At 56.1% G+C, this 26,975-nt stretch overlaps 1 protein-coding gene and 1 long non-coding RNA gene across 6 annotated transcripts in view; one reads left to right on the top strand and one right to left on the bottom strand.

The window, feature by feature from the left end:
- LMO1 (LIM domain only 1) overlaps nucleotides 1–9,378 on the top strand; it is a 37,304-nt gene extending 27,926 nt beyond the window's left edge. For 2 of the 4 annotated variants that reach the window (XM_084894631.1, XM_084894632.1), the window contains exons 2-4: nucleotides 3,910–4,123; nucleotides 7,187–7,312; nucleotides 8,998–9,357. In XM_084894631.1, the coding sequence (XP_084750757.1) occupies nucleotides 3,910–4,123; nucleotides 7,187–7,312; nucleotides 8,998–9,103 (446 nt within the window). In that variant the 3' untranslated portion in view covers nucleotides 9,104–9,357. Of the gene's footprint in view, nucleotides 1–3,909; nucleotides 4,124–7,186; nucleotides 7,313–8,997 lie in introns of all 4 variants that reach the window. The other 2 variants (XM_084894629.1, XM_084894630.1) reach the window with 2 other exon arrangements.
- Nucleotides 9,379–17,866: 8,488 nt separating this feature from the next.
- On the bottom strand, nucleotides 17,867–23,035 carry LOC311627310. Of its 2 annotated transcripts, none has more exons than XR_014795884.1 (3): nucleotides 22,919–23,035; nucleotides 22,094–22,291; nucleotides 17,867–21,863 (listed from the first exon to the last, which is right to left on the bottom strand). It is a non-coding gene; the product is annotated as an uncharacterized lncRNA (long non-coding RNA). The 2 variants fall into 2 exon arrangements; XR_014795885.1 differs by having other exon boundaries at nucleotides 17,867–21,780.
- Between the last annotated feature and the right edge of the window lie 3,940 nt (nucleotides 23,036–26,975).

The following is a 26,975-nucleotide window of genomic DNA, read 5'->3' as shown; positions in this document are numbered from 1 at the left end:
GAGCTCTCTAGGAGGGGGCAGGAGTGCTCCCCAGCCAGACTCAGCCTCCTCTCCAAGCTGCAGGCCTTGGTGGGGTCGGGAGCCAAGGGGCCTGACAGTTTGGAGAAGTCCACCTGCCGGATGTGAAAGGCAGCTGGCCTGGGATTGGTGGACAGGATCAAGGCAGACCACCTGGGGAGTCCATGCGAAGAGGAGGGCTGCCCTTCTGGTTGGAGGGAGGGACGGGGAGGAAGCGCTGAATGACCTCTGGCAGTCCCTCCGATCACCTGGACTGTCTGGCTTTCTCCCAGATTAAAGAGCTGAGGGTAAGTGTCTGGCAGCTGGATGAGTCAGACTGGGAGGCTGCCTCCTTCCCGCGGCAGCCCGCCCGCCCAGGGTAGAGACAGGGTAAGGGTTTGGCCAATCTCCCCACAGAGGTCCCCTCCGCACCCCGAGATCTGAGGCAGGGAGCACGGGGGCTGAGTGAACTGGTCTGTTTGGCCAGGTCCCTCCCCTGCGTGTGTGTCTGCGCGTGTGTGGGCGTGTGCGGGCAGGCACACACATCGCCTATTGTAAAAGATCAGTGTTTTCATGGGTGAGTAGTAATTACCGGGTAATGCTTTAAAACCTTTCCTGAAGGAGCGCAAACCTGTTTTTTTCTAAAGTCAGGAGTACATTAAAAGGATTACCATGTAGATTTGATTTTTAGATAACACTAAAATGGATCCCAAATGGACTTCAGCAAAGGGATGCTATCTCCTTAATGGAAAGTGCATGGCCCGAGGCTCAGCTCCCAGAGCCAGGCAGGGGAGGGAGGGGGGAGAGGTGTCTGCAGGGCCGGCTGGCAGGCTGGGTGGGGGCTGGGGAGGCAGGGTGCCCAGGGAGAGCCGGGACCCTCTAGGGAGCAGGGACCCATAGGTGCCCCCTCAGAGCCTCCTTACCTTTCTAGGAGTGTTTTCCGGTCTTGCGGACTAACCCAGTGAGAGAGAGCGCAGTGTGGGCGCTCCATGAAGACGGGAGGGACCAGTCAGGCTTCTCCCAGGACCTCCGCCTTTCCAGCCAGAGAAAGTTCAAGGTCCCCAGATGTTCAGAGACCTCCGCCACCAGGCTGGCCCTGGTGCTCTGTCTCAGTGGACCTCTGGCAGAAACCACACGGCTTCTTAAGACGTCAAGGCCCAGGAAGCAGAGTTCAGCACCCTAGAGCAGGGTGCCCAAGCTTTACCAAGAACCTGCCGTGTGCCAGGCCCAGCCTGGGCACAGGTAGGAGGTGGGTGGGGGACCTGGGGAAGCTTGTTCCTCCTGGCCTCCCTGGGTCCGCGAGGTACCAGCCTGCACCAGTGATGGAATTGCTGGCTAGTGCTAGAGCTCACAGCCCTGTGGCTCAGAGGCCAGGCATTTGGTCCAGGATCCAAGCCAGAGGAAGATGGAGAGGCAGATGCTCCTAGTGCTGAGATCCCCCATCATTTTGGGGTATAACTTAGCCAGGTGCACCCCCTGAGATGGATGGATAAACCAGGCCTTACCCCCTCCTACCCCTCACCAGGGAGAGCACAGTGGAAGAGCTCTGGCTGCTGGGGAGGGCGTCAGGTAAGCCAGGGAGATCAGCCTCAGCGTCTGTCCTGGAGGCCTGGCCTGATGTTTTCCAAATCGGTGGCTATGCTGGTTGGGTGCTCCCTGGAGAAAAATCATCCCACCCAGAGGCCCCCCAACCTTCCCACCTCTTAACCCCTCCCCCACGTGGCCACACCTGCTTCCTCCCGTGGGCCAGGCCTTGAAAGAAGCCCTTCAGGCCCGCCTTAGTTCTCAAGGGTGCCTGGTCCCCAGCTGGCCTCCAGGGCTCCTCAGAGCGGTGACCGGGCTGAAGCTGCTCAGAAGAGACGCAGGGAGGCCGGGGACAGCGTCGTCCTGAGCCCCATCACTCTCTCAGACCAATGAACCCTTAGAGCTGCGCTAAGGAAATCAGGCAGCAAACTTCCCAGCAACGGACAGCCCTGCCCGGCGGGGACTGGCGGAGGGCAGAGGGCAGGAGGAGAAGGCCCACAGCAGCCTGTGACACCTCCTCCCTGCCCTTACCTGGCCTGCTGACCCTTGGCCCAAGGGCCACCCCCTCTCAAAAAATAATAAATAAAAAAAAATCTGAGGAGGCAGTGAGGCTAAGGAAGCACAGGAGGAGGGAAGGGTCCCCTGCACCAGCTTAATTGGTGCCCTGCACTAGCCCCTTGGGCTGCCTGAACCTCAGTTTCCTCTTCTATAGAAGGAGACCATTAGCTCAGAAGCACTCCGAAGGCCCGTCTGACCTCCTGCCTCTGGGTTTTGAGACTGAGGCCCCTTGGAGGCTGGGTTCTCCTCTGAAGCCTGAGGAAGGGTCACACCAAGGAAGCAGCTCAGACAATGGACTGGGGGTATGGGTGTGTGTGTGTGTGTGTGTGTGTGTGTGTGTGTGTGTGTTTTGGGGTGGGGGGGTGCCAGGTGATAGAATTTGAACCCAGAGCCCTGGAGAGTGCAGGGCGAGCATGGGGCCAAGAGCAGAGGGCAGAGGGCAGGAGCTGGTTGGAGAGCTGGCAGGTGGGGGAGAGGGGGGCTGTTCTCTCCAGAGTCAACCCCTCCATCCACCTGAGCCTGGCCAGGGAGGGAACACCCCATCCCCACCACCTTCATGAGTGCTCACAGGCACCTCCACGCCCCCCAGGCGGGAGCCCTGAGACTCCCTGCTCTCCCCACCGAGCCCGGTCTCCACCACCCTCAAGCCTCCGGGCTCCACGTGGATGCCCAAGCTCCCGGAGGACCCCTGACATGTGCCCCCATCCCCACAGCGGTTCCTCCCTGTGGTCACCCCTGTGCCCGTGTGCATGGAGTGTGAGTGACACACACACCTGCCTGCTCTGCATCACCTTCCTCTGGTGAAAGCCCGGCTTGGATCCCAGCCCCTCTTGGCGTTTTCTTGTACGTGGAGAAGCTCGGTGGGCCCTGGGAGGGGGCCAGTGGTTCCAAGGTCCTTACCCTGGTGGGAAGAGCAGGGATACGGGGGCCGGGAGCCTCCCCTCCCTCGGGCCAGGGCAGGGAGGAAGTCTGACTAACTGCGAGCATTGCCGAGGAGAGCTTCCTGCACACACCTGCGTGAGCTCCAGGGTCCTGCTCCCTCCCGGGACTTTCATAGGGCACCTTACATTGTTGACGCCTCCGTGGTTCTGCATGAATAAGCCAAGAGGCTGTAGCCTGGCTTTGGGGGTTAAAACGGGTCAGCGCACAAGCTGTGGGAGGAAGTCTTGAGATGGCAGGAAGAGCTGGGGGTCCTAGTGACCCCATGCTCTCCATGAGGCTTCATCCTCGGGGCTGCAGGAAGAGCCAATGGGATGGTGGCTGCACGAGGGGGGCTTCGGCCTCCTGTAGATCAGGCTGCAGAGGGGGCAGCGGTGGTGGCATGGGGGTGGAACCACTCAGGGGCCAGGCCTTGGGCCATGTGTGTGCCCTGTGGCGAGCAGACCTGGGCTCTCCGGCGCTGCCTGGAGCTTCTGGACCAGGGGTCCTCAAACTTTTTAAAGTGGGGGCCAGATCACGGTCCCTCAGAGAGCTGGAGGGCCGGACTATATGAACTACTAATTCCTACTGTAACACCTCGGCTGCGCTCACTGCCCAAAAAACCTGGCGGGCCGGATCAGACTCCTCTGCGGGCCGCATGTGGCCCGCGGGCCATAGTTTGAAGACCCCTGTCTGGACGGACCTTCACAGGGGAGGGGAACAGACTGTGCCATGCGGCCCAAAGGCCAGGACCCGAGGCCAGGGAGGGGGTTGCTGGGGAGAACGCGGGGGCTCCTGGGAACCCCATCCTGGAGGGGCATCACGGAGAGAAGCAGCGGGCTGCCCCTCTGAGAGGGCACAGAGCCGCAGGGCCCACCCATGTCCATCTGTCTCCTGTCTGTCCACCCGCAGGCGTGCCGATGCTGTCCGTCCAGCCCAAGGGGAAGCAGAAGGGCTGCGCTGGCTGCAACCGCAAGATCAAGGACCGCTACCTGCTGAAGGCCCTGGACAAGTACTGGCACGAGGACTGCCTCAAGTGCGCCTGCTGCGACTGCCGCCTGGGCGAGGTGGGCTCCACCCTCTACACCAAGGCCAACCTCATCCTGTGCCGCCGAGACTACCTGAGGTGGGCACCTCCCACCCCCGCCGCAGGGCCCTTCTGCTGGGGGCGCCCCTGGCTGTGGCCCCGGGACCCAGAGGGCACAGCCTGAGTGTGTGCTCATCCCGGACTGCCCGCCCCTGCCCTTGTCCTGCTCCCTCACATGCCCGTGGAGCCCCCGTGGCAGCACCACGCCTTTGACTCCTGGGGCTCAGGGGCCAGCCCAGGTTCCAGGCAGGCAGCTGTCACCACGGGCACCTGAACTGAGCTTCCCGTGGGCACCGGCCTGTCCCCGCCCTGCCTTTGGCAGGTGCTTCTGACATTTCCTCTCCCCGCCCCCCCCCCCCCCCCCCCCCGGCCCTGGATCTGCGAGGGGATGCCTCCGAGGGGCTCCCAGCAGCAGGGGGGAAAGCTCTGACAGCCCTGGGCCCTCCTTCCCGCCTCTCCCCAGGGCCCAGCTCCCCCCACCTTCCCAGAAGGGCCCTGGGATTAGACGCCCAGATGCATGGGGAGCCTGGCAGACAGCTAGGCCCTGGGAGAAGGACTGCTGCCGAAAGACCTGGGCTTGAACTAGCTCCCAGCCTCAGTCTACCCCTCCGTGGTGAAAAGAATAACTTCCCGCTTTGCATTCATCAGAGCTCTAACTCCCCCTCCCCGGCAGCCTGGATCCTGTGCCCCAGGACTGCCGCCCCCAATTAACCCCCCCTTAGGCCAGCTATGACATCAGCAGGGCTGGAAGGAGGCCACGGAGAAAGGGCCTTGGCTGAGACCCAGCAGCTGCATTTGGCTCTCACACGGGTTCTGGGTGGTGGCTGGGCCTTGTGGGGAAGAGAGGCCCATCTCGTTAATTAATAGGTCGGGGCAAGGGATTCTTGGGGCTCCCTCTGCTCAGGTGTGGACGTGGTGAGGGGTGGGCTTATCCACGGGGGCTCCCCTGCTTCCCCAGAGAGCCTGAGACTTACCTGCTGGTACCTCCCCTTTTACTCCTGCCTGTTGTAGGAGTTTGTTTTTTAAGTGATGCAATAAACCAGGACCCGTGACTCTGTGTCCCTGGCAGGGCTGGAAGAGAGAGGCTGAGGCCGGGAGGAGAGGTTAAGGAAGAGATGCTCCTGGGACTCACCCCCCTCCCCCCGAATGACCTGGAGACAGTGTCCAACTCTGGAGGTTTAGGACATCACCTGGTGGAGAGGAGATGACAGGCCGTCCGATGAGTCCGCAGGACCTGGAGAGGATGGACCGCAGGGCAGGCAGGGCTTGTCAGAGAGCGGAAGCGCCCATGAGCATTCTGGGCCCTGCCAGCTCCTGGAGCCCGGAGGTATTTTCCTGGGTGCTGGCAGAGGCCAAGGAGTGACTTTGGGGCCAGGTAGGCCAGTGGGCCAGATTGGGGGGTGGGGATTCCTTGAGCTTTTCAGCCCCGGAAAAAAAAAAAAATGGCTCTCTAGTGTCTGCCCCCTCTGCAGCCTGCTTATTGGACTGGTAGCAAGAATGGCCCGTCGTGGCAGGCAGATGCTGTGGCCCAGCCTTTGTCTGCCTTAATCTGAGCCACCACGCAGCTCGGACTGATGAATAATGGAGCCACGCTCATCTGCAGACGCCTGAGCTTGAGCTGGACAAATCAGGGATTAGAGGGGCCTCCCGCCTGCCTCTCAGCCCCTTGCCTCACGGGGGGCTTTCTCTGCCAGTGTGCAGGAAAGAAGCTAAGAGAAGCCCGGCTGGCTCAGACCCTTGAAGCATCCAGCTAAGGATTAGTCGGCATGGGATAGTTGAACTCAATGTCCCTGGAGCTTTGCAGGCAGCAGCTAAGAGAAGGGTAGTCTGCCTCAAAGTGGCACTGTGCCACAGGTCCTTAGCGCTTCCTTTTGACATCAGTCCTATTGTAGAAACATCTTTGATAATCTAGTCCAGTGTTTCCCAAAGTGTGGTACGCGTACCCCCAGGGGTACGGGAAGAGTTTGGTGGGGATATGCACTGCACTGTGCTTAGCTGCATCTAATTCTACGTTCTCATGAGTGCGGGGGTTACTCAGCATTACGAAAATTATAGAAGGCGTACACATATGTCAAAAGTTGGGAAAACACTTATCTAGTCCATCATCCCCTTTTAAAGAGGGATGAGCTGAGGTCCAGGGAAAGGAAAAGGGACTTAGGCACGTCGCATAGTTGAGTTGGTAGCCGAAAAAGACCTCGTAGGGTTGCTGTCAAGGTTAAATGAGTAGATCTTTGAAAAGCCCTTAGAGCAGTGGTTCTCAACCTTCCTAATGCCGCGACGCTTTAATACAGTTCCTCATGTTGTGGTGACCCCCAACCATAAAATTATTTTCGTTGCTACTTCATAACTGTAATTTTGCTACTGTTAAGAATCGTAATGTGAATATCTGTGTTTTCCGATGGTCTTAGGCTCTACAGCAGCTTGAGAACCACTAGGAAGGTCGCCTAAGACCATCAGAAAACAGATATTTACATTAGAGTCATTAATAGTAGCAAAATTACAGTAATGAAGGAGCAACAAAAATAATTTTATGGTTGGGGGTCACCACAACATAAGAAACTGTATTAAAGGGTCTCGGCATTAGGAAGGTTGAGAACCACTGCCTTAGACCAATGCCTGGTGCATATAGTAAACACTATATGGGTGTTCACTACGTGAGTTGCAACTGATCATTTGCAAACGTTTTCACAACCAGTCTGTGAAGGTTGTATTTCAGTCCCTATTGTACCGTTGAAATAAATGAGGCTCAGGGAGACTGGGTGTCCTGCCTGAGGGACACACAGCCTATGATTGGCCAACTACTTCTAATTCCTGGCTTGTGTGAATCTAAAGTCCTGTTCGGGGTCCAGCCCAGTATTCTGGTGATACCAGGGGCTTGAGGGACCCCAGTGGGGACCTGGGAGGAGGCCTTGCTAGCCCAGTCCAGCCCAGGGATGAGCCCCTACACCTCCATCCCTCAGTTGATGTGCCAATTTCTCTGAAACCTGACCTGCTGGTAAAAGTTAGGGAGACAGGTGGGGCCATGGGTGGAGGCGACCCGCCTGCCACCCTCTCCCCAGCTCCCTGGCTGGCTCCTGAGCATCTGCACCCTTCCCTCTGCAGGCTGTTCGGCACCACGGGAAACTGTGCTGCCTGCAGCAAGCTGATCCCAGCCTTCGAGATGGTGATGCGGGCCCGGGACAACGTGTACCACCTTGACTGCTTCGCCTGCCAGCTCTGCAACCAGAGGTGAGTGCGAGGCGGGTAGAAAAACCCAACACTCTCGCTAGGGCCCAGGTGACTCCTGCTGGAACAGACCAGAAGCTGCAGAGGCCTGCATGCACATGTGGGTCCCGTGTGTGCATGTGGCTGCATGTGCACGCTGTCCTGAGTATGCATGTACACATGTGTTTTACATATGTGTAAGCCCTGCCGTCACATGTGTGGGCATATTTCATTCAACCCCTTTCTCCTTTCCATCTCTGCCTCTGTCCTCTCGGGGTCTTTTGCTGTTTCTTTGTTCTTTCTGTGTGAATGTAGTGGATGGGAGCATGTGTGGGCCTACTGTTGCATGCACAGTGTGCCATGTGCATGTGTGGTTTTATATATCCATGTCCGGCTGGGCATATGCATGTGTTTCTAGGTGTCCCTATACAAATGGGGGCATGTGTGTACTCTGTGTGTGATGAGTAGGCATGTGCAGGAAAAGACCCGTTTTAGATGTGCATGTACAAGGGTTCTGTACACGTGCCCTGTGTCTTTAGTGTGTGCCATGTGCATGTATGTTCTAGTGAGAAGGGGTTCCCAGGCCTGGAGGACGCCTCTTCTGTGATTCTGGTTCTAGCCAGCCTCCTTTCTGGTCCTTTGGCCTCAGCCCTGTGGGGGACCTCAGGGACCTGTGGGGGGCTCTGAAGGAGGCCCTTTTCTTGGGAGCCCCCAGGACAGGAAGGAGCGTATACAATATTCCCAGAGGACTAGGTCCTGAGGGACCTGTAGGGAACACTGGCCGGGCTGGGGCTTTGCCGGACCAGCTGCTACCAGGGCTCGGTGACATTGCAGCGCCACCTGGTGGTCAGACTGGGATCTGCTGGAACCCTGGGGTCCCACTGAAGGCTCAGCCACCTTGGGGACATCTTTGAGGGAAGGCTGATTCCCCCAGTGCTTACGGAGACTGGATGAAGAGAGGGGAAAGCAGAGCCTTCCTTGGAAGGGGAGATGGTGGAACAGAGTCACCTCCCCCTGGAAAGATGCTCCAGGAAACCCACAGGTTCCGTTTAGAGAAAGTGCCTTTCACTGACCATCCTCTTAAATTGGGGAGGGGGCAGAGGGATGGGAAAATCAACCATTTTACCTCTTTTCCTTTCCATCTCGTCCTCGGTCCTCTCTGGGCCTTTTCCTGTTTGCTCTTTTTGCTCTTTCTCCCATTCTGGGACAGGGTTAGCTTATTCCTATCCCTTCCCACTCACCCAGCCCTCCATGGGAGGCCCGTGGCCCAGGCTTGTCTGTCTGTCCCACACCCCAGGCTGCAGGGCCTGGCAGAGGGCAGGGCTAACCCAGGGACTTCTGGGTGTGCCCTCTGGAAAGTTCAGAAGCAAGCCGCCCCGGACCTCCTGTCCCACGGTCCACCTCCAGCCAAGCTGGGTTCCATGGGGCTAGAGCCCTCCTGAGTTCTGCCTGGGGGCCCCCGCCACCCTCTGGGTAGAAAACCCAACACGCACGCTAGGCCCCAGGTGACTCCTGAAGGAACAGACCAGAAGCTGTGGAGGCCTGCATGCACATGTGGGTCCCGTGTGTGCGTGTGGCTGCATGTGCACGCTGTCCTGAGTATGCGTGTACATATGCGTTTTATATATGCCTAAGCCCTGTCGTCACATGTGTGTGTGTTCCCACACTGTGACTACATGTCCTCTCTCTCCTGCTTGGATTTTTTCCAGATTTTGTGTGGGAGACAAATTCTTCCTGAAGAACAACATGATCCTGTGTCAGATGGACTATGAGGAGGGGCAGCTCAACGGCACCTTTGACTCACAGGTTCAGTAATGCCCGGCGCCTGGCCTCCGGCCCGTCTGTCCATCCGCCCGCCTGCCCACTGCCCGGCCGGCCAGCCAACCGCTCTCCCACCGATTAGAACGCCTCCGTCCTCCGCGGGAAGGACGGCCCTCCCTCGGCCGCCGCCCGTCTGTGTGTGACCCCTCCCGGGGCCAGGCTGGGCCTGTACAGTCTGTCTTCTGTATATAAATGGGAACATTTATTTTATGAGAAATGTAATGCGGTTTTATTACTGGCGTGGATTAAACTTATGAATGTTTCCGGGGAGGTTGCTCTGCGTTGATCACATGACTGACACAGACCTGGGCCCCCGCCCCGCTGCTTGAGAGTGGTGGTGGCGTGGGAGGGGGAGGGGCTTCCCGGGGCTCTTTGGGGGGGGGGGGCATGGAGCAGGGCATTGGGTTCTCCAGGTGGATTTTAGGGGGAAGAAGCTGGAGGGAGGAGGCAACTCCAAGCACCTCAGAGCTGGGAACTGGGGTGCCCCCTCCCCCTGGCAGAGCATGTACCCTGATTCTGAGCAGACCCCCAAGATGAAGAGGGGCAAGATGGAACCCTTTCTTCCCTGGGCTCCTCTGTTATAGCGATCCACTGAGAGCCCCCCTCTCTCTGCCCAGAGAGCAGCCTAGCTCTGACTGCCTCCATAGGAGGACCCCAATCCCGAGCCCCCTACCATGGGAGTACCACCCAGAAACCCCTCTTTGCTTTCAGAGTGACGGGCAGCGTCTGCTGCCTCCTCCCTGCAGCTGGGCCTGACGTGGGGCCCAGCCCGCTGCTTTTCCGGGTGACTGAGAACAGTCCCGCTCCCCTGTAATGCAGCCCACGCAGCTGGAGGCTCTCGCTCACTCAGTCGGCAAACCTTAATCCACTGTCTCAGCCCCGCGCCTTAAGCACCAGACCCGAGGATGAATCACGAATCGGACACAGTCCATGCCCTTGAAGAGGAGAGAGAAAGCCGGGAAAACAAGCAGAGCGTGGCGCGGTGAGGATGAGCACGGCAGCGGGACCTGGGACAGGCCAGTTCCCTCCAGTGCACACAGGACCACTGGTGCCGGCTCCGGAGAGTCAGGGCCGGATTGGCCAGCAGACACCCAGTCCCATATATGTGCTGGCAGGCAGGAGGGAGGGACACACAAGAGGCGGATGCGTAGGCAGAGATAGGCCAGGACAGCCCGGCAAGCTGGCAGGCACTGAACTCAGGCCAGACGATAGCCTGGCAGGCAGACACCCGGGGTGTTTTCTGTCCACCTGCTGAGCCAGGCTCACCCAGGGGAGCAGGCATGCTGTCTTGTCTTGGCTGCAGCCACGGCACCCAGCACAGAGCCTAGAACTGAAAAGGTATCCCGGAACAGTATTTAGGGAGGGGGGGAGGCTTCTGGGGTCCAACCTGACAAGGAAGGCTATAGGGACCAGCTACCCCACCATCAGGCCGCTTGCTGTCCTTCCTGAGGGACTATTTTTTATCCTGGCCACAGAACAGAGCCCAGGGCTGATGGAGCCGGCCCACTGCTTCAACGGCCTGGCCCTGGGCAGGGTACCGGCGGCTGGGGTGGGCAGGCCTGGGCCTCCTGTCACCCTGACTTCACCCTCCTGTCACCTGGGCCTCCAGGCTCTGGTGGGCTAGATCAGTGGTCGGCAAACTCCTTAGTCCACAGAGCCAAATATCAGCAGTGCAACGATTGAAATTTCTTTTGAGAGCCAAAATTTTTAAACTTCAACTTCTTCTAACGCCACTTCTTCAAAATAGACTCCCCCAGGCCGAGGTATTTTGTGGAAGAGCCACACTCAAGGAGCCAAAGAGCCGCATGTGGCTCGCGAGCCGCAGTTTGCCGACCACGGGGCTAGGTCTCTTAAGTTGTAGTTTTGTGGCCTGTGGCCTACTCCACGGGAAGGGATTGCTGGGGCCGGAGATCTTGGGGGTGGGAGTTTTCAGCTTTGGCGGCTCCCCCTCCTGTGAAGGAGCTGCATCCGTGCGTGAGAGGGAGAAGAGAGGCCGAGAGCCAGGCAGCCTGGCTGCTGTGACTATTATGTGCCGTGAGGCTGATGAAACTGGGGAGCGGTCTGGAGAAGACGGTGGGTGAGTGTGAGGGCTGGAGTCCTGAATAAGGGGTTTCCTTGCTCGACATGAAAAGGCAAGTTCTCTTCCTGGGTAGTAGAGCCACCAACACCAGACCCTCCCCGGGCCCTTAGGTCTCAGGTGGCCGGGCCCACCCCAAGGCTCCCAACTACTAACTTCGGAGTTTGCTGCAGATAAAGTTGTAACACAAGTTAATTACATGGTTATCAAGAGATAACGGAGCCACTCGAATGCAGTTTCTGGGCAATTACGATCGTTTCCAACAGAGCTACCATATTGCAGCCATGAAATAACATGTCATTTTGTCGTAATTATGTAATTAACTTGTCTCACCACTCTAGGTTGCACAACAATTAATTCACTCACAATGAGATAGACTCGAAGTCAGGCAGCCGGGCTTTGAAAGCCCCCAAGAGCAGAGCTGGCCTTGGAAAAGGACCCCAGCCCCACTCTCCACCCCGGGCCTCACCACGGGCCTCCCCAGCTCAGCCTGGCCGGGACGGGCCAGGTCCGGCACCAGGGGCCCACCTGTTTCACTGTCCCCATCCAGGAAACGGATGGTCTGTTCCCCGGGGCAGCCAGGAGGCTGAGGTCTACACCGTGAAGCGCTCTGCTCACCATCCTGAGGCCCTGAGTAGAAGAGCAGCCTTCATCCTGGAAGTCTCGTAGCAGCCCAGAGCTGCCCCACAGGCCTGCCTGTGCAGGTATGGAGCCAGTAGGGGACGGGGACAGGGGAGGGAGCAGAGAGGAGGCCAAGCTGTCTTTGTAGCAGGGCGAAGGAGGTAGGGTTGGAAGGGTTACTGGAGGCCAGGGAGTGTGCACCTGGAGAGGATTTGCAACACCCAGAGGGCACCCAGGGAAAGCCTGCCCCTCCCCCTGCCCCCTAAGACACTGCATAGGAAAAACTTGGTTAAGGATAGGGCATGAATGGTCCTGGCTGGGGCTGCAGCCCATCACAGAGGGTTGGGGCATAGGGGAGCAAGGGAGCACTAAACAGGAACCATTAGCGTCTGCAACAGCTCGACCCTCAGCCCAGGTGTGAGGGAGGTGGGGATGTGGACGGACCTGTACCGTAGGTTGTGCACAAGTCCCCTTTCCCCAACCAGCCCGTGGGCCCCTCTCTCCCCTCCTGCCTTCCGTGGCGGCCTGGTGTCAGAGATACCCTACCCAGGGGCCTGAGACCCATGGAATATGGCCCCGGCTTATGCCCCTACTCCTGGGACTGAAGCTGGGCCCCGTAGTCTGTGTTTGGAAAGAAGTTTGATTCTGATCTTGACCTTGCTGCAGGGCCCATTATGGATCTCACAGGGGTCCTCCCTTCTCCCGGGTCCGGTCCCAGAATCCATGCCCTGCATCTGGAGACACACAGAGGCCCTGGCAGAATCCACATGGCAGTCTAGCCCGGGAAATCTCATCTCTGCGTGGAGACAATTGCCCCCTCTCTTAAAGCTGTTGGAGGTAGTTGTGGCCCAACTCACCGAATCTGGTGCTGGGTGACGCGGCACCGCCCACCTGGGAGCTCTGCCGTCCGGGGGAGGGGCGGTTCAGGAAGGACACGCTGTAGCTGAGACTGGGCACCACCTCGGGTGAAAATTCCTGAGAGATTGCTGGCGGTCTGTAAGTGGACATTTATATTACCTCTAAGGCTATAATTGCCTAAAAATGAATGAAGATAGGCTGACATGAAGATGAGTTAGTCCAGAAAAAACACACCATACTAGGTCAAGCTTTATTCATCATGAGAAAATAACCAGATAAACCACACACACACACACACACACACACACACTCTCACATACACACACACACACTCACACACACACAAACACACACACACTCACACACACACACACATTCACACACACACACACACACTCACAGACACACACACATACACACAGGTGCAGCTAAAACCCAGAAAGGAGTTCATTAGAACCTCATGAGCAATCCTCATCTCTGTGCCTGGGCCCTGGGGCAGTCTTCCATCTGCCTTACCCCAGCGAGGCTGGGAGCCTCCTACCCCGCCCCAGGTGTGAGGCTGAGGGTGCCCAGATCTCTCAGACTCGTGGTACCTTCAGGTGAAACTGTGCGTGAGCTCCCTCCCATTGGTACCGCCTTTGCTACCCAGTAACAGCCTCCCACCAAGAGTCTGCCCCACGTGTCACCACTCTGCCCCTGGGTGCTGAGGAATGGAGGCACCGGGGGAGACGGCAGACAGGGTCCTTCTCCAGGTGGAGTCTGCAGTGCGGTGGGGAGACAGGCAGTAAATTAATCAGCAGGTCAGTAATGAGCTACAGAAACGCTGAGTGCTGGGAAGTGGCTGGAGGGAGGCCTGCTTGACACAGTGGGAAGGAATGGCCTTTGCTCGCCCATCCTTAGAATCACCTTATCCAAGGTGCTCACTTTGGGGAAACTGAGGCCCAAAGAGGAAGTGGTGGCCAGGGTTCACTGGAGCCAGCCTGGGTGGAAGCTTGAGGTCCCGGCCCTCAGCCTGGCCCAGGGCTCTGTGTCCTGCCCCTGAGACTTCATTCCAGCCCAGGGTCCATGGAGGAGAGGAAGCACTGCTCAGCCCGGACTCCTGCTTTGTCCTTAAAATACCACCAGGATGGGCTTGGCTCCCTGGCTGCCATCGCAGCCTCCCTGCCCCATGATGCCACTAACTTGGGGCACGTTGGCTGGACCATGGCTTCTAGGGACTCTGGCCTGATTGTTCGGATCCCTGGGAATTACCGCTCTCCACAGAGGACACATCGAGAAAGTAGGTTTCCGTGCAGACTCCGCATGACCAGTTTTCCAGGGAAAAGGAGGATCTTCTGTAAAGCAGACTTGGCCATGTCCAGGGGGACACTGCAATGGGGCTGGCAGGACAAGCCTTCCTTTTCTGTTTCTTCAGACCTCGCCACCTGCAGCCCCGCTGCTTTGTTCTGAGAGCAGAGGAGCTCTGGGCTGAGACTCGGTGTCAGGGTTCCTAAAGGACATTCCTGGTGCTTGAGGTCCTCAGAGGGGGCAGCCAAGGCAGGTGGAAGTCAGACTATCTAAAAACGGGACTCCTGCAGGCTGCCAGCACCATGCCCCGTAGGTGCCCCCTGTAGGAAGGGTTATTTTTTCTCAGCGCCCGCCCCTTCACCTCCACTCATTGTGGGCTTTCATGCAGGGCTGTGAACTTCCTATGATGACTGGGGAGGCCACCATCCACACCTAGCCTCTGCCAGTGAAGAGTGAGGGGGGCTTTGCACAAAGTACGGTTCGGGAGGCAAGTTCACAGGCTGGCTGCCCCTCCACCGGGGGCCCAGGTGGCCCAGGCCTGTCCTCTCCCTCCCCTGCACCTGCCGCGTTATTTGGAGCCCATTAGAAAGCTAATCCCTGGGTTTGTTAAGTGACTCCTCCTCTGGCCCCGCTGCTTTCATTAGAGACAAGAGAGTTAATTACCAGCCCCTCGGAGGCCCCACTACAGGCCATTTGAGAGCTGACACAGCCCTTAAAGTGATTTAAAAATCCCATTTTCCTGCAGAATGGACTACCCTTCCCTCTCCGTGAAGACTAATTACTACCACTTCCCATCGGAGGAGGGACCCTGCTCCTTGTCCTCCACCCGCCCTACTTCAGGCAGCGGCTCCTCACAGGAGCTCCTCCGGGCAGGGGCAGCCTCAGAGGCTCTTCTCCCAGCATGCAGACATCCCTGTGAGCCAGCAAGGCTGGGAGGGTCAGAGGAAGGAAGAGGGAGAGGGGGAAAACCAGCCCGGAATGGTGGCCACTGGCCCTTCTGGGGTCCTGGTGCTACAAAACTTCCTCCCCAAATCCAAGGCTTAAACTCCCCCTTGGGAGGGAGGACCAGGTCAGGGCTGCTGACAGCTCTGGAACTATCCGTGGTCCTGACGTTGTCTAGCCCCGGGCCTTTGAGTCTGGATAGATGCACAGAGTGGAAGGGGTGACAGAAGGCACCTCCAAGTAGTGTGATGGTGCCTGTGCCTGAAACACGGGAGCTCACTACCTCTAGAAGCAGCTTGATCCTACGAAGGATCAAGGAGCCTGGCCCTGCTCAGGCCCTTGACCCTGCTCAGGCCCTCTGACCCCAGGAAATGCTGCCAACACGGCCCCCATTGTGAGCACTGTCCTTCTCCTGTGACTACTGTTAGGGATCCACAGGGTGTGGAAAAACCGACTAAGAAGTCAGACTACCTAAAAAGGGTCATTCTTCATTTCAGCATATATGTAAGTTTGTTATGGCAGTTCTTCAAACAGCTGAGTAGTCCCATGTCAAACGCAGTTTTCCACCGCAGGCATGGATGAGGTTATGAAAGGACGCATCCAAAGTCCAGACGTCACAAAGCAAACCCAAATGGGTGTCCACTGACCTAGGCAGAGAAGAGTGAGGTTGGTTTCATTCATCCCTCCTACCCTCCCTCACTCCTTCCAGCTACCAATACATGCTGAGCGTCTAAGGCAGTGTGAGGCAAGGGAGAAGCAAAAGAAACTGAGCAAAGCCCCTGCCCTCAAACACTCTCACAGAAAGGAGAGGAGGCAGGGGGCAGCCTGTACCAAAAGTCATCCCTCAGTGTGATCGGTGACAAGACCGAAAGAAGGGAGGGACGGTGGCTAACTCAGCCTAAGCGCCAGGAACGTTTCTGACGAAGGATCCTTGAGCCATCCAACAAAGAGGCGGTGGGCAAAGGCCCAGACGTGGAGAGCGTGGGGCTTGGGTGGAGGGTGGCCCAGAGCTGGGAGTGCTTGCAACACCGAACGCAGAGGCCCCGGAGCGCGGCAAAGGCTGCTGGCGGGGGGATCTCATGCCGGGCTGGGGAGACGGGCCTTTATCCTCGAGACAACAGGAAAATGTCAGAGCTTTGTAACAGAACAAGGACACGACCAGATCTGCACTCTTTGAAAGCTCATTCTGGGGTGATATACGGGGGGAATCAGAGGGAGCAGCAACCAGGGGAGGGGACCCCTGCGGTTTCAATTGCCCAGATGAGAAATGAGTTTTGCCTGGCTTGCTCTTCATGGGCCCCTGCTGGGCTTTTTTATTTTTATATCCATTCAGAAAACATATACGAGGCCCCTCCTGGGATGCAAAGGTGAAAGGCTCCCCTCCCCATCGCCACAGCACGCAAGGTCTGCTTTCTCCCTCCTCAGAAAGCCCAGCCTCCCGGGTCTTTTCCCAGGGACTCCCCCCACCCCCTGCTTCTAGGGCATCTCCACGCGCAGAGAACAAAAGGGCTGGAGGAAAGATGTTCACATTGGGCAAACAGTTAGGGCTGAGCTGAGATGGACTGAGGCCACCTCCTCTGCCCCCCGGTACCAGGGAGGACATTGGGGGCTGGTAGAGAAATGAACAGAGCACGGTGCCCTATCCCCCAAGGACACAGGTGGGGGACATTTCCTGTGAGTGAAGACCCTGTGAAAGCAGGGTCAGAAATGAGTCTAAACACTTCCTTAGCCCAAGAATGATTGGAGAGAAACAAAAATCAAGATCCTCGGAGGGATATGTGTTCCTCTGGGGACCATCGGATGTGCCACAGTGGTGACTTTCAGGTAAACCGAGGAGGAAGCAGTGCACTCTGGTTGAGACTGAACTAGAGCTGAAGTAGGAACCTCTTCCTCTCACAGAGGAGCGGGGGACACCCAACTGGGACACCCTGTGTGGCGGGCGTCTGCTTGCTCCCAACCTCCACTGCACGGGTAGTCAGTCTAAATGAAAAAGGGTGATAGATACCGTACTCACATTGTTCTGATCAAACGAAGGACTCACCTTCTCCAACCGGGGGAGAGGCTTTCTGTCCTCCCTTTGATGTGTGGCTAAGGAAATAGGTAGCTCTGTTTGCCACTGGAAGCATCGTGTGACCACAAAGGGAAGCAGCCTTCAAATGAAGCTGACACGGAGGGAGGCAGGACGGAGGCACGGAAACACCTATGTCCTCCATGGCTTCGTGGAGCTGCCGATAGTACATCCTTGGGTCCGCCCTACTTCCGACGTCTTTATTCTTCACATCTGATCTTTTAGGCTCCTTTTCAAAACAATGAGCCTGAACCTTGGAGGGGAGGGGTGGGTGCAGTAAAGGGCTGTGGCCCCTCGCTAAGAACCGTACCGCCAAGCAGGCTGCATGAACAGAATATAGTGTCTGATGTGGAAGGTGATGGGCTCACTCTGCTCTCGCCTGGTCAGACCCAGGACTCTGGAACTTCAGGTCCAGGACAGCAGGGAGAAGAAAGATCTTGTTAGATGAGGAGCATCTGTGGCAACTGAGCTGGTTTACCCTGCAGAAGAAGAGCAGCTCAGGGACATGGTACTTCTGACTGCGGAGTGTAGACGTCTACAGTGGGGGCTCAGGTCTATCAAAGTGGGGTTTGGTGTCTGGTGCTGCTGCTTTCATCAGTGGCCTCGCCGAGATTACATCACATGTCTGTTACATAACCTACCTCACAGGGTATTAGGAAGACTAAGCGAGGTGATGCGTGACAGGTGCCGAGAACTGTGGGTGGTTCCTCAGTTAGTATTAGATACTATTATGATTACTAGAGGCCTGGTGCATGGGATTTGTGCACTGGTGGGGGGCGTGGCCTGCGGGGATTGGCCCCCCTTGGGAGCACTGCTCATCCTGGTCAGCTGAGCAGCATTCCGACTGTGAGAGCGCACTGCATTGAGCATCTGCCCCCTGGTGGTCAGTGCACATCATAGCGACTGGTCGACCCGTCATTCTGGTCATTCCACCGTCTGGTCTCTGGGCTTTTATATAGAGAGATTACTGCTGTTAGCCGGATGGCTGTCATAGGGAAGAAAGAGCTGGGAGAGGTCATAGGGAAGGGCAGCAGGCACTGTATAAGGAGGACCCTTCTCATTCTAAAAGCTGCCTCAGTGGCTGTGAGCTTCCCACCCCTGGAGGTGTTCCAACAGAGGCTGTAGGAGCCCCCTCCCCAACTCTAAGGGCCACCTCCAGTTCTTAGCCCTTTGGGGTCCTTTTCACTTTTGCGTCTACTGGGGATGCCCATGCCAGTCTGTCTGCTGGAACTTTATTCTGGTTCAGAGCAAAGGAAATGGGCAGATGGCATGGCCCAGCCAGTGTCTGCGCAGGAGGGTGCAAGACCGCTTTTCGCCTCAGCTCTCTGCTCATAAAAGTCTTTGGAATTCCTTCTGAGCACAAGCAGCAGGATAGGGACCGGGCCAAGGGCAGGAAGAGGTGGCTTAATAAAAAACCCCAATAAAGCTCTGAGGCCCCTGGTGGCCAGGGGCAGGTCCTGGGCACAAGTCTTCCTTGGACCACCTAGTGGGGGGCCCTGACTAATATTCCTGGAGTCTGCACCTGCCCCCGGCTTCATTAACAATGCTGAAGGGGCTGAGAGGTCCTGGGGGCTCCTCAGTGTTGCCTGACAATATTGCTGAGCCATGCACACCAGCCCCACCCCATCGTATGTACCCCACTCCCATTCCAGACCCTCTGCTGAGGAATGGGCTTGATTCAATCAGCCATTTGCCTGTGGGACTGTCCGGGCCAACTTATTATGGGCAGTTGCCAGCTCCAGGGAGTCAGGCAGCCCTGGCGTGGAATTTGGAGCAAAGATTTATTAAAGTGCAGCAGAGAGATGCCAGGTGGGGTTCTGTCCCCCCCATCTCCAATCCTGCAGCCAGACCCAGGGTAGGCCCCAGCTAGGGAAGGCTAGGCTGGGGTAGGTAAGGGCAGGAACAGAGGCAGAGCCCACAGGGGGTCTGGCCTGGCCTGCTGGTCCGAGCTGGCATCCCTCCATTGGGGACTCTGGGAGGGACAAGCTCAGGCCTTGTTCCCTCTATCTAGCCCCTAATATAAAGCACAATGCTTTAAGGAGTTTGGGCTGAGAAAAGCTAAGTCTGGCCAGTTTGAAGACAGCCAGACAAAGGCCTAGCGCGGGACCGCCCGGAGTGCCTCGGCCCTCAGCTGCCTACAAAAGGAAGGGGAAAAAAGAGTGCGGACTTTGCAGTTCGGCTTAAAAAATAAACCTGTGAAACAGAGCCAGTCCCCCCCTCCCCTCCCCCCGGCTCCAGCATTAGCAGGAGGGGCTGGAAACATTTGTTCCCAGAGAGGAGGAGGGGGGAGACCCCCTAAGTGCTTCTGCTTCCTTTTTTTTGCCAAATCATGCAGAAGATGCTGGCAGCTGCAAAGATTCAATTATGCACAATGCAAAAAAAAAATCATTTACAAAAATAATGGCACTTGAAGAAAAAAAAAAAAAAAACGGCCTCTCCAGAAATGGCGTGGAACAATAAATCCGTTAATTAGCTAATTAATATTCAATTGGGGTCAGTGGGCTTAATAGAACCTTTCTCGGAGACCCAAGACATTCTAAACTGCCGCCAGGCGCCTGCCCACTGCCATTATCTCGGGCGTGCAGGCCCTTATCGGGCCGCCAGCTGTCCCCGCACAAAGAGGGCCCCTTATCAGCTGGGGCAGCAGCCCCGGCCGCTTGCTCCAGCTCCCTCCACCCAGGGGAGCACGCAGCCTCTTGGTAATTGATATATGGCACAGCTTTGTCTAAGGCTGTTTGCTCTGCTGGTATTTAAGGCAGCGCAGGGCCCCCTGATGGATTGCCATTGGCCAAGTTTCTAAGGACGGTGACAGTCAGTCAGCGAGGAACCGGCCAATGACAGTGGCTGATGTTCATGATGCCCTGGCCGTCGGGGCCGGGGCAGAGGCCCCACAAGTGGCAACTCGGCCCGCTGGGGTTGAACTTGAGCTTCGTTGCTCTCCTCGAGTGGGAACCCGGTCCCTCGTAGACAGGCATTTACACGGGTGGCCAGCATTCCCACCCTGCTTTGCTCAGTCAGAGGTTGGACCAGACCCTGACTACGCTAAGTGTGGTCCATGGACTTGCTTGTCCTTCACCTTAGAACTTGTAAGAAACACAAATTTCTTGGACCCCGCCTCAGATCTCCTGGATCTGAAACTCAAGGTGGGGCCCAGGAATCTGTACTTTAGTGAGCTCTCTAGGTTAGCTGTCGCCAAGAGGCAGTCCGTGGACCACTGTTGGTCCGTGGAGGTCCAAAAGGTTGGCGACTGCTGCTCTAGATGGTTCGGATGCCCACTGAAGTTTAAGAAGCAACAGAGGAGATCGGAGTTCCCACTCCTGGCTGTGCCTTAGAATCAGCGGGATGGGGAAGAATTCAATATACAAATTCCTGGGTCACCGGGGTGTGAGCCCTGAGCACTGGTGGGCACTCTGGGAAAAGTGGGGCTGGCCAGCAAAGAGGCAGGGACACAGGCCACCAGGGTCACGGTCCATCAGGAGTCCTGTCCAGTGGAACCAGGCTGCATATTTCCAACAGAGCAAGCTCTGGCCATGCAGGATTCATACTGCAGAAACCCATTTGGGAGCCATCGGGCATTCAGAATGCATTTTCTATAGAAACGATGTCCACATGGGAGGATGGGGCCCCAGGCTAACCCCCAGACCCTGTGAGGCCCACGGGGAATATGTCTGAGAGCATCGCCTCAGCAGAAGGGTCCCTGGAATGGGGACGGGATGAGGAGGATGGAGGGCGACTTATCTGTTCTCTCCCCCAGGGCTGACAACACAGTGAGGCCTCGGCTATGTTCTGAGTGTGCAGTTTTCTCAGCGTCCTACATGCCCCTCCTGCCCCACCTTCTCTCTTCACCCCCTGGACCCTCCTCTATCATTGCAGCCTCCCAGGCCTGCCCTTGCATATAGGACTCAGAGTCTATAGCTCTGCCTTCCCCTAGCCCAGACCACATATCCAGAGTCACCAGCACTCAGGGGGCAGCTTGATGGCAACTCCACAAATAAAAAAAGCAAGCTTCGGTCGCTGAGGGAGAAGGGCGTTCGGGGGCCTGGATTTGCAGCCAGCCCAGGATGAGGAAGTAGGGAGGATTCCCCGCCTTCATCATCCTCCACCTACTCCCAGATGCTGCCTGAGAGTAGGCCAAGACATAGGAACAAGGACGCCGGAGGGGCCAACACCAGGCATAAGCCAGCTCAAGCTCAATGCCCCGGATCCCACGCAGGGAGGGGAAGTATCTGCAGATGGCTGGGCCTAGTGATGGGAATTCAGGGCCATAATCCGAGAACCACGGCTGGTGGAGCAATGCTGGTCTGAGCAAAGGGCATCTCTCAGCTCAGAGAGCTGTCATCGGGGTCAGGGGAATCAGGTGAGCCCCATTACACACTAGGGTAAAGTAATCAGCCCTGGGGCCCACGGGAAAGACGAGATGTGATACTGAGCCAGACAGCAGTGAGGCCTCCTGGGCCACACTGAGGCCACTGGGGGGCGTTTAGTGGCCATGGAGAGAGGAAAGAGGGAGCCCAGGGAAGTGGCAACTGGCTAATCCGAGCAGTTCCTTTGTCTCTAATGTATCTCAGCAGCTAGGACTCCATGGGCTGCTCCTCCCAGCTGTTTCTATGTGGAGAGCAGCCTCCAGGCCCTCGACTTCTACAGGAGGATTAACAGGTGTCCGGTGTTTCTGGAGCTTCCCCCGGCCTGGGAGGGGGGCTCAGCAGCACCTTCCGCCTGTGTGGGGTGTGGGTGTCAGCAGCGCTCAGCATGGGAAGGATGCACGGGTTCCCAACCCGATGATCCCCTCATTGGCGTCCTCCTGGGGGCTCCAAATGGCTGTGGGAGAACATCAAGGCAAGTATCCATCATCCTTCACCCTCCTCCGTCAAATGACTGCCGTTTTGATGTACTAACAAACCCTAAAGAGAAAAATCACCCTGCGTTAAGTAAGCAACGCGAGGATGGACCCATGGATTTGCACAGGCCCTAACCCACCAAGTGAGCAATTAGCCTCCAAAGCCACCCAGAACCCCAAAACAATCCCTCCTCCCACATGTGTGCACACCGGTGACTTTTACCCCCAGGCGGCTCCCTGGCCCCTCACGGAGCAAGTCTGCCCTTTGGACAGCTTGGGTTTCGCCCATCTCACCGAATCGGGATTAGAGGCTACCATGTTGGCACCACCCCCTTTGGGGAGTGAACGTGGGGTCCCAGGTTGGGGCTGCTGCCATGCACAAGCTGCTTGAGAGCAAAACACCCCCGTCTTCTTTTCCCAGATCAAATCTGTCCTGGTTGTGTTTCTGGGGCCGCTGGATCCAGCCTCTCTCCGGGAGGCTCCCACAGCCAGCTGTTGGGAGAAAGAGAGACAGCGAGAGCCAGTGACCGCCAGAGACATGGAGAGAGATTGAGAGCCTCAGAGACAGCCTTGGGAGAAAGGAAGGGGGACCCCGAGAGAGCAAGTTGGTTTGTGCGTGGTGAGGGGAAGCTCTAGTTATTGGCTATATTCGCGGGGCCTCTCCTTCCTGTGTCTATGGTGCCAGGGCAGGAGTGGTGGTGGGCTGGGCCCTGCAGGTTTTCCTGACTTCAAACCCTGATTTTAATCTTGAGAGACTGCTTTCCTGTGAGCCCAACGTGGCTTCTCCTTTAAGCGAGGGACTGCCTAATCTTGCTCCTGGTTTTCTGTTTGCTTTGTTTGTTTGTTTGCCACTTGTCCCTACATCAGAGCCTCCACCCTGACTTTACAGATGGAAAAACTGAGGCTGCCCCAGGGCACCCCACATGCACGAGTCAGGTGCTGGGCCAGTGCAATACTCCAGGAACAGCCCCACCCCCCTCTCCCTTCACTGCCTCCCTCCTGTCCAGCCCCCCACCCCCCTCTCCCTTCACTGCCTCCCTCCTGCCCAGCCCCCCACCCCCCTCACCTGCCTCTGTGCAGGGACGTCCAGGCCCCCCCACCAGGGAAGTTTCCACTCACCTGAATGCCAGCAGCCGGAGCAGGAGGGCCCGAGTGCGCCTGCAGAGTCTGGAGCTCCTTCAACTTCACGACTAATTGCAGAGAGGCAGTGGGCGGGCTCTTGGCAAGCGATTAACTGTCCCACGGCATGAATAATTTGCATAGAAAATACTTTATTTTGGCAATCTATTAAAGGGCCCACCGTGCGGCGGCTTATCTCAGTCTCACAGCACGGGGAAGGTTTGGCTATCTCGTTAGGTTCTGTTGATGCATAACAATTTGAAATGGGCACAAGCTACTATGACATTTAAAGATGCCTTCACTTAATTATATTACACAAACAAGGGGTTGTTTATCCTTGGGAATAAAGTCTTTTTGAAGTCAAAGTTGGCATGTGCATAAAGGAGGGCATTTTACTGGTAACTGATTTTTCAAGAGGGGGGTCCCCCTCACTTCAAACTTGCGGGGGGCGGGACGGGCGGTGCGTTTCCCCAGGGCCTGGTAACACAGAGGGTTCCGTGGCTGAGATGCGAACTTGGAGATTGGCTCTCTTGTTCTTCTTCTTCTCTGGGGGTGGCCTCCAGTTTGGCACTTAGCACAAAACTGTGGAGAGAAAAGCTTATTAGAGCGAGGAAAAGAGACTCTCTCCCTGTGTGACCTTGGGTGAGCCCCTCCCCTTCGCTGAGCTTCCATTGATTCCTGAGCAACACATGGGCGGGGCTTTCCTGCTCTGAGTCAATGGCTGGCGAACCACAGCGTATTCCTGCTTTCTCTTTGCCACGCAGCTCGTTGGCACCACATATAAAAGTACAGGTTCTTTGTTAAAAGCCAAAGGAAATTCAGGGTCCCCATCAATATTCGTCTTGGAGCTGGAAACATGCTGGGGGAGGGAGGTGAGAGCAAAGAGGAAGGGGCTTGCAGCTGCTTGAGGGAATTGGTACAGTTTTGCCCTGCCAAGCCGCAGGCTTCAGGAGAAGACAGAGCTAGCAGCCTTGCCTCACTTCCTGGAGAACCTGAATGGAGCTCTGGGAAAATCCATGGAGCCCTGGGAAGCCTGCCTTGCCGACAGGGGCTCATGGGAAGGCTGGCAGATGCTACCTCGATCTTCACCTCTGGGCGTCGCAGCAGAGACTAGTGCTGCTGCGGGAGAAGCTCTGGACACAAGGTTAGGCGGGCTGCTTCCTGGCAGGGTAGAACCTCTGATGTTTCCAGGGACAGCGCTGCCTGGTCCTTCAAGAGAAAAGCTGCAGAGAAGCCCTAATGAGTTTGGCTCCGTGGTTAGAGAGCATCAGCCTGCGGACTGAAAGGTCCCAGGTTCGATTCTGGTCAAGGGCATGTATCTTGGTTGCGGACACATCCCCAGTGAGGGGTGTGCAGGAGGCAGCTGATCGATGATTCTCTCATCGATGTTTCTAACTCTCTATCCCTCTCTCTTCCTCTCTGTAAAAAAATCAATAAAATATATTAAATTTTTTTTTTTAAGGTGCAGAGAATGAAGGGCTTTGTCCAGGGCCCTGGCTTCCAGGCTCTGTGTTACTCCGAGATTCAGGCTTTCCAAAAAACAGACTATCTCCCCACCTCCTAGTCCCCTTGTTGCCTCTCAGAACTGAGGACTGCACTCTTACTAGTTCATGGTCACCAAGCTCCCGCTTCTGCCTCTTCCTGGCACTATATATATTTTTTGTGATTAATGGGCACATTAGCTGCGATTAGGTATAGAGATAATTCCCATTCCATTATGATTTCCTAGAAATAAAACTCAAAGTAATCGAGAGAGATTAATTAGCATTAATAGTTAAGTCTCTGTTTCACCCGTGTGTAGCACTTTGAATAACACCTAATGAAATGCCAACTCCTAGACAGCATTGGGTAGCCCCTTGGCTGGTCTTCAACTGTCGTCCATCACTGCCTGCTCTAACATGACTGTCTCCAATCCTGAGTAGAACCAAGCCGCTGAGTATGTAAATTTTGAGTCAAAATCTTCCTCATTTCTAGAAAGAGCTTCATCTCCAAATGTTAGCAATAGACACACAGGTGAGGGCAGAGAAGTCACTGTTAGGCCTATACCCGTGGTCGGCAAACTGCGGCTAGTGAACCACGTGCAGCTCTTTGGCCCCTTGAATGTGGCTCTTTCACAAAATACCCTGGCCTGGGCAAATCTATTTTGAAGAAGTGGTGTTAGAAAAAGTTTAAGTTTAGAAGAATTTGGCTCTCAAAAGAAATTTCAATCATTGTACTGTTTATATTTGGCTCTGTTGACTAATAGTTTGCAGACCACTGGCCTGTACCATTTGGATAATACGAAGCAAAGCTACCACATACTGAGCAGTTGTTCTGCACCAACCCCTGTGCTAAGCACTTTGTTGTGTTAAACCACATAAATTTAGTGTTTTGCAACTCAAAAATATCCAACTAGTTGTAATTGTGCATGGTTCTACTTAATACCTCATTTGATACTTACCATACCTTTACCATCCTATATAATAAAAGGTTAATATGCAAATTGTCCCCTTGATTGGGAGTTTGACCAGGGGGTGGAGCCGACCTGCCAACTGCCCGCAGATCCCCCCCACCCATCAGCCCCAAACCCTGATTGGCCCCCCACACCGCAATGAGGGTGGGGACAGCTGGCCAACCATCTGCAGCTCCTCCCTCTAGCTGGCCCAGCCTGATCAGCCCCAACTGGGACAAGCTGGCCAGACCTCCACTTGTGTACAAATTCATGCACTGGGTCTCTAGTCTATAATAATCTATAATAATAAAATAGTAAAATGCTAATTAGACTGAACAGCCAAAAGTCCTTCCAGATGACCTTCTGGAATGACCAGTGAGCAGGGTGTGGGGCCAGTGAGCCTGCTCTACCAGGCCAGCCATGACAGTCCTGGTCCAGGGCCCCAGCCCCTCCGTCCACAGAGGCTGGATGGGGTGCTACCACAGTGCCTCAACCTCCCACAGCCCCTCCCCAAGCCGTCCTGGCCCCAGATTGCCCCCCACCACCAATGGACAGAAGGTGGGGCCAATGCTAAGAAGCAGTGAGCCCAGCTCCTGGTTGAGCCACACTCTCCCCCCTGCCCACCCCTGCTCAGCCAGAAGTTGGGCTCACAGCTAGCAAGCACAGTGGAGGTGGCATGAGCCTCTCCCACCTCCATGGCAGGTGGGTGGTAAGAAGCAAGGGGTCCTGGACTGTGAGAGGATGTCTAGTTCCAGTGTAGGCCCAATCCTCAGGGGGTCCTGGACTGTAAGAGGTCACAGGCCAGGCTAAGGACCACCACCACCACCACCCCAGTGCATGAATTTTGTGCACTGGGCCTCTAGTTCTTAATATCTGTCCTTATTACACATTAGAAAAATGAGGCACAGAAGTTAAATAACTTACCCAAATTTCAGAGCAAGTAAGTGGGGCTGGGGGCCATCTTTGGAAGACCAAGAGCTCTGACTCCACAGGCATCTAACCCTGACATTTACTATTACCAAAAAGTTTCCATAAGCATTTCGCATGTTTTAATCAACAAATGTGGTTAAACTGAACCTGGTACATACTGTGTGCTCAATTAATGTTTATTATATCATGGATAAAAAGGGGTGATTACAGGGTGACCGAGGTGCCAGTATCAGAATGGTCTACAGAAATGGGTGGCAGGGAGTGGGGTGGGCAGACACTGCTCAGTCATCAAATGCTTGGCTGAGGCTCCTCACATTCTCTTCTCCCAATCTGCCCCCACCAGGTTCATTCCTAGAGTCAAATATGGGGCCAGATATGGTTGGAAGGGTGTGTGGGGGATATAGACCCAGGGGCTTCATGGCTGGGGCACAGCACTAGGACAGGGGGTGGTCTTGGAAGAGCAGAGGAAGGGGGGAGAGGTTGAGCAGAAGCATTATGCCATGAGCCTCCACAACTAGGGTGGGAGAGGAGAACCTCCCTGGTTCAAGGTTCCCCTTCCAGACCAGCTGCAAACGGGCTGTAAAATGTCCACTGACCTCTGAGAGTCCTTGTGCCCACGTGTCCTTCCAGAGTGCTTGGAGTGCTGTCTTTTTTATCCCAGGTCTGCTCTCTGAGCTCAGATAAAATCTGCCCTCC

Source organism: Pipistrellus hanaki, assembly GCF_964339955.1.
Source record: "Pipistrellus hanaki genome assembly, chromosome: 9".
In the NCBI taxonomy this organism is placed as follows: domain Eukaryota; kingdom Metazoa; phylum Chordata; class Mammalia; order Chiroptera; family Vespertilionidae; genus Pipistrellus; species Pipistrellus hanaki.
Note: the sequence above shows the minus strand (reverse complement) of the source record. Positions and strands in the feature narration are given on the sequence as shown.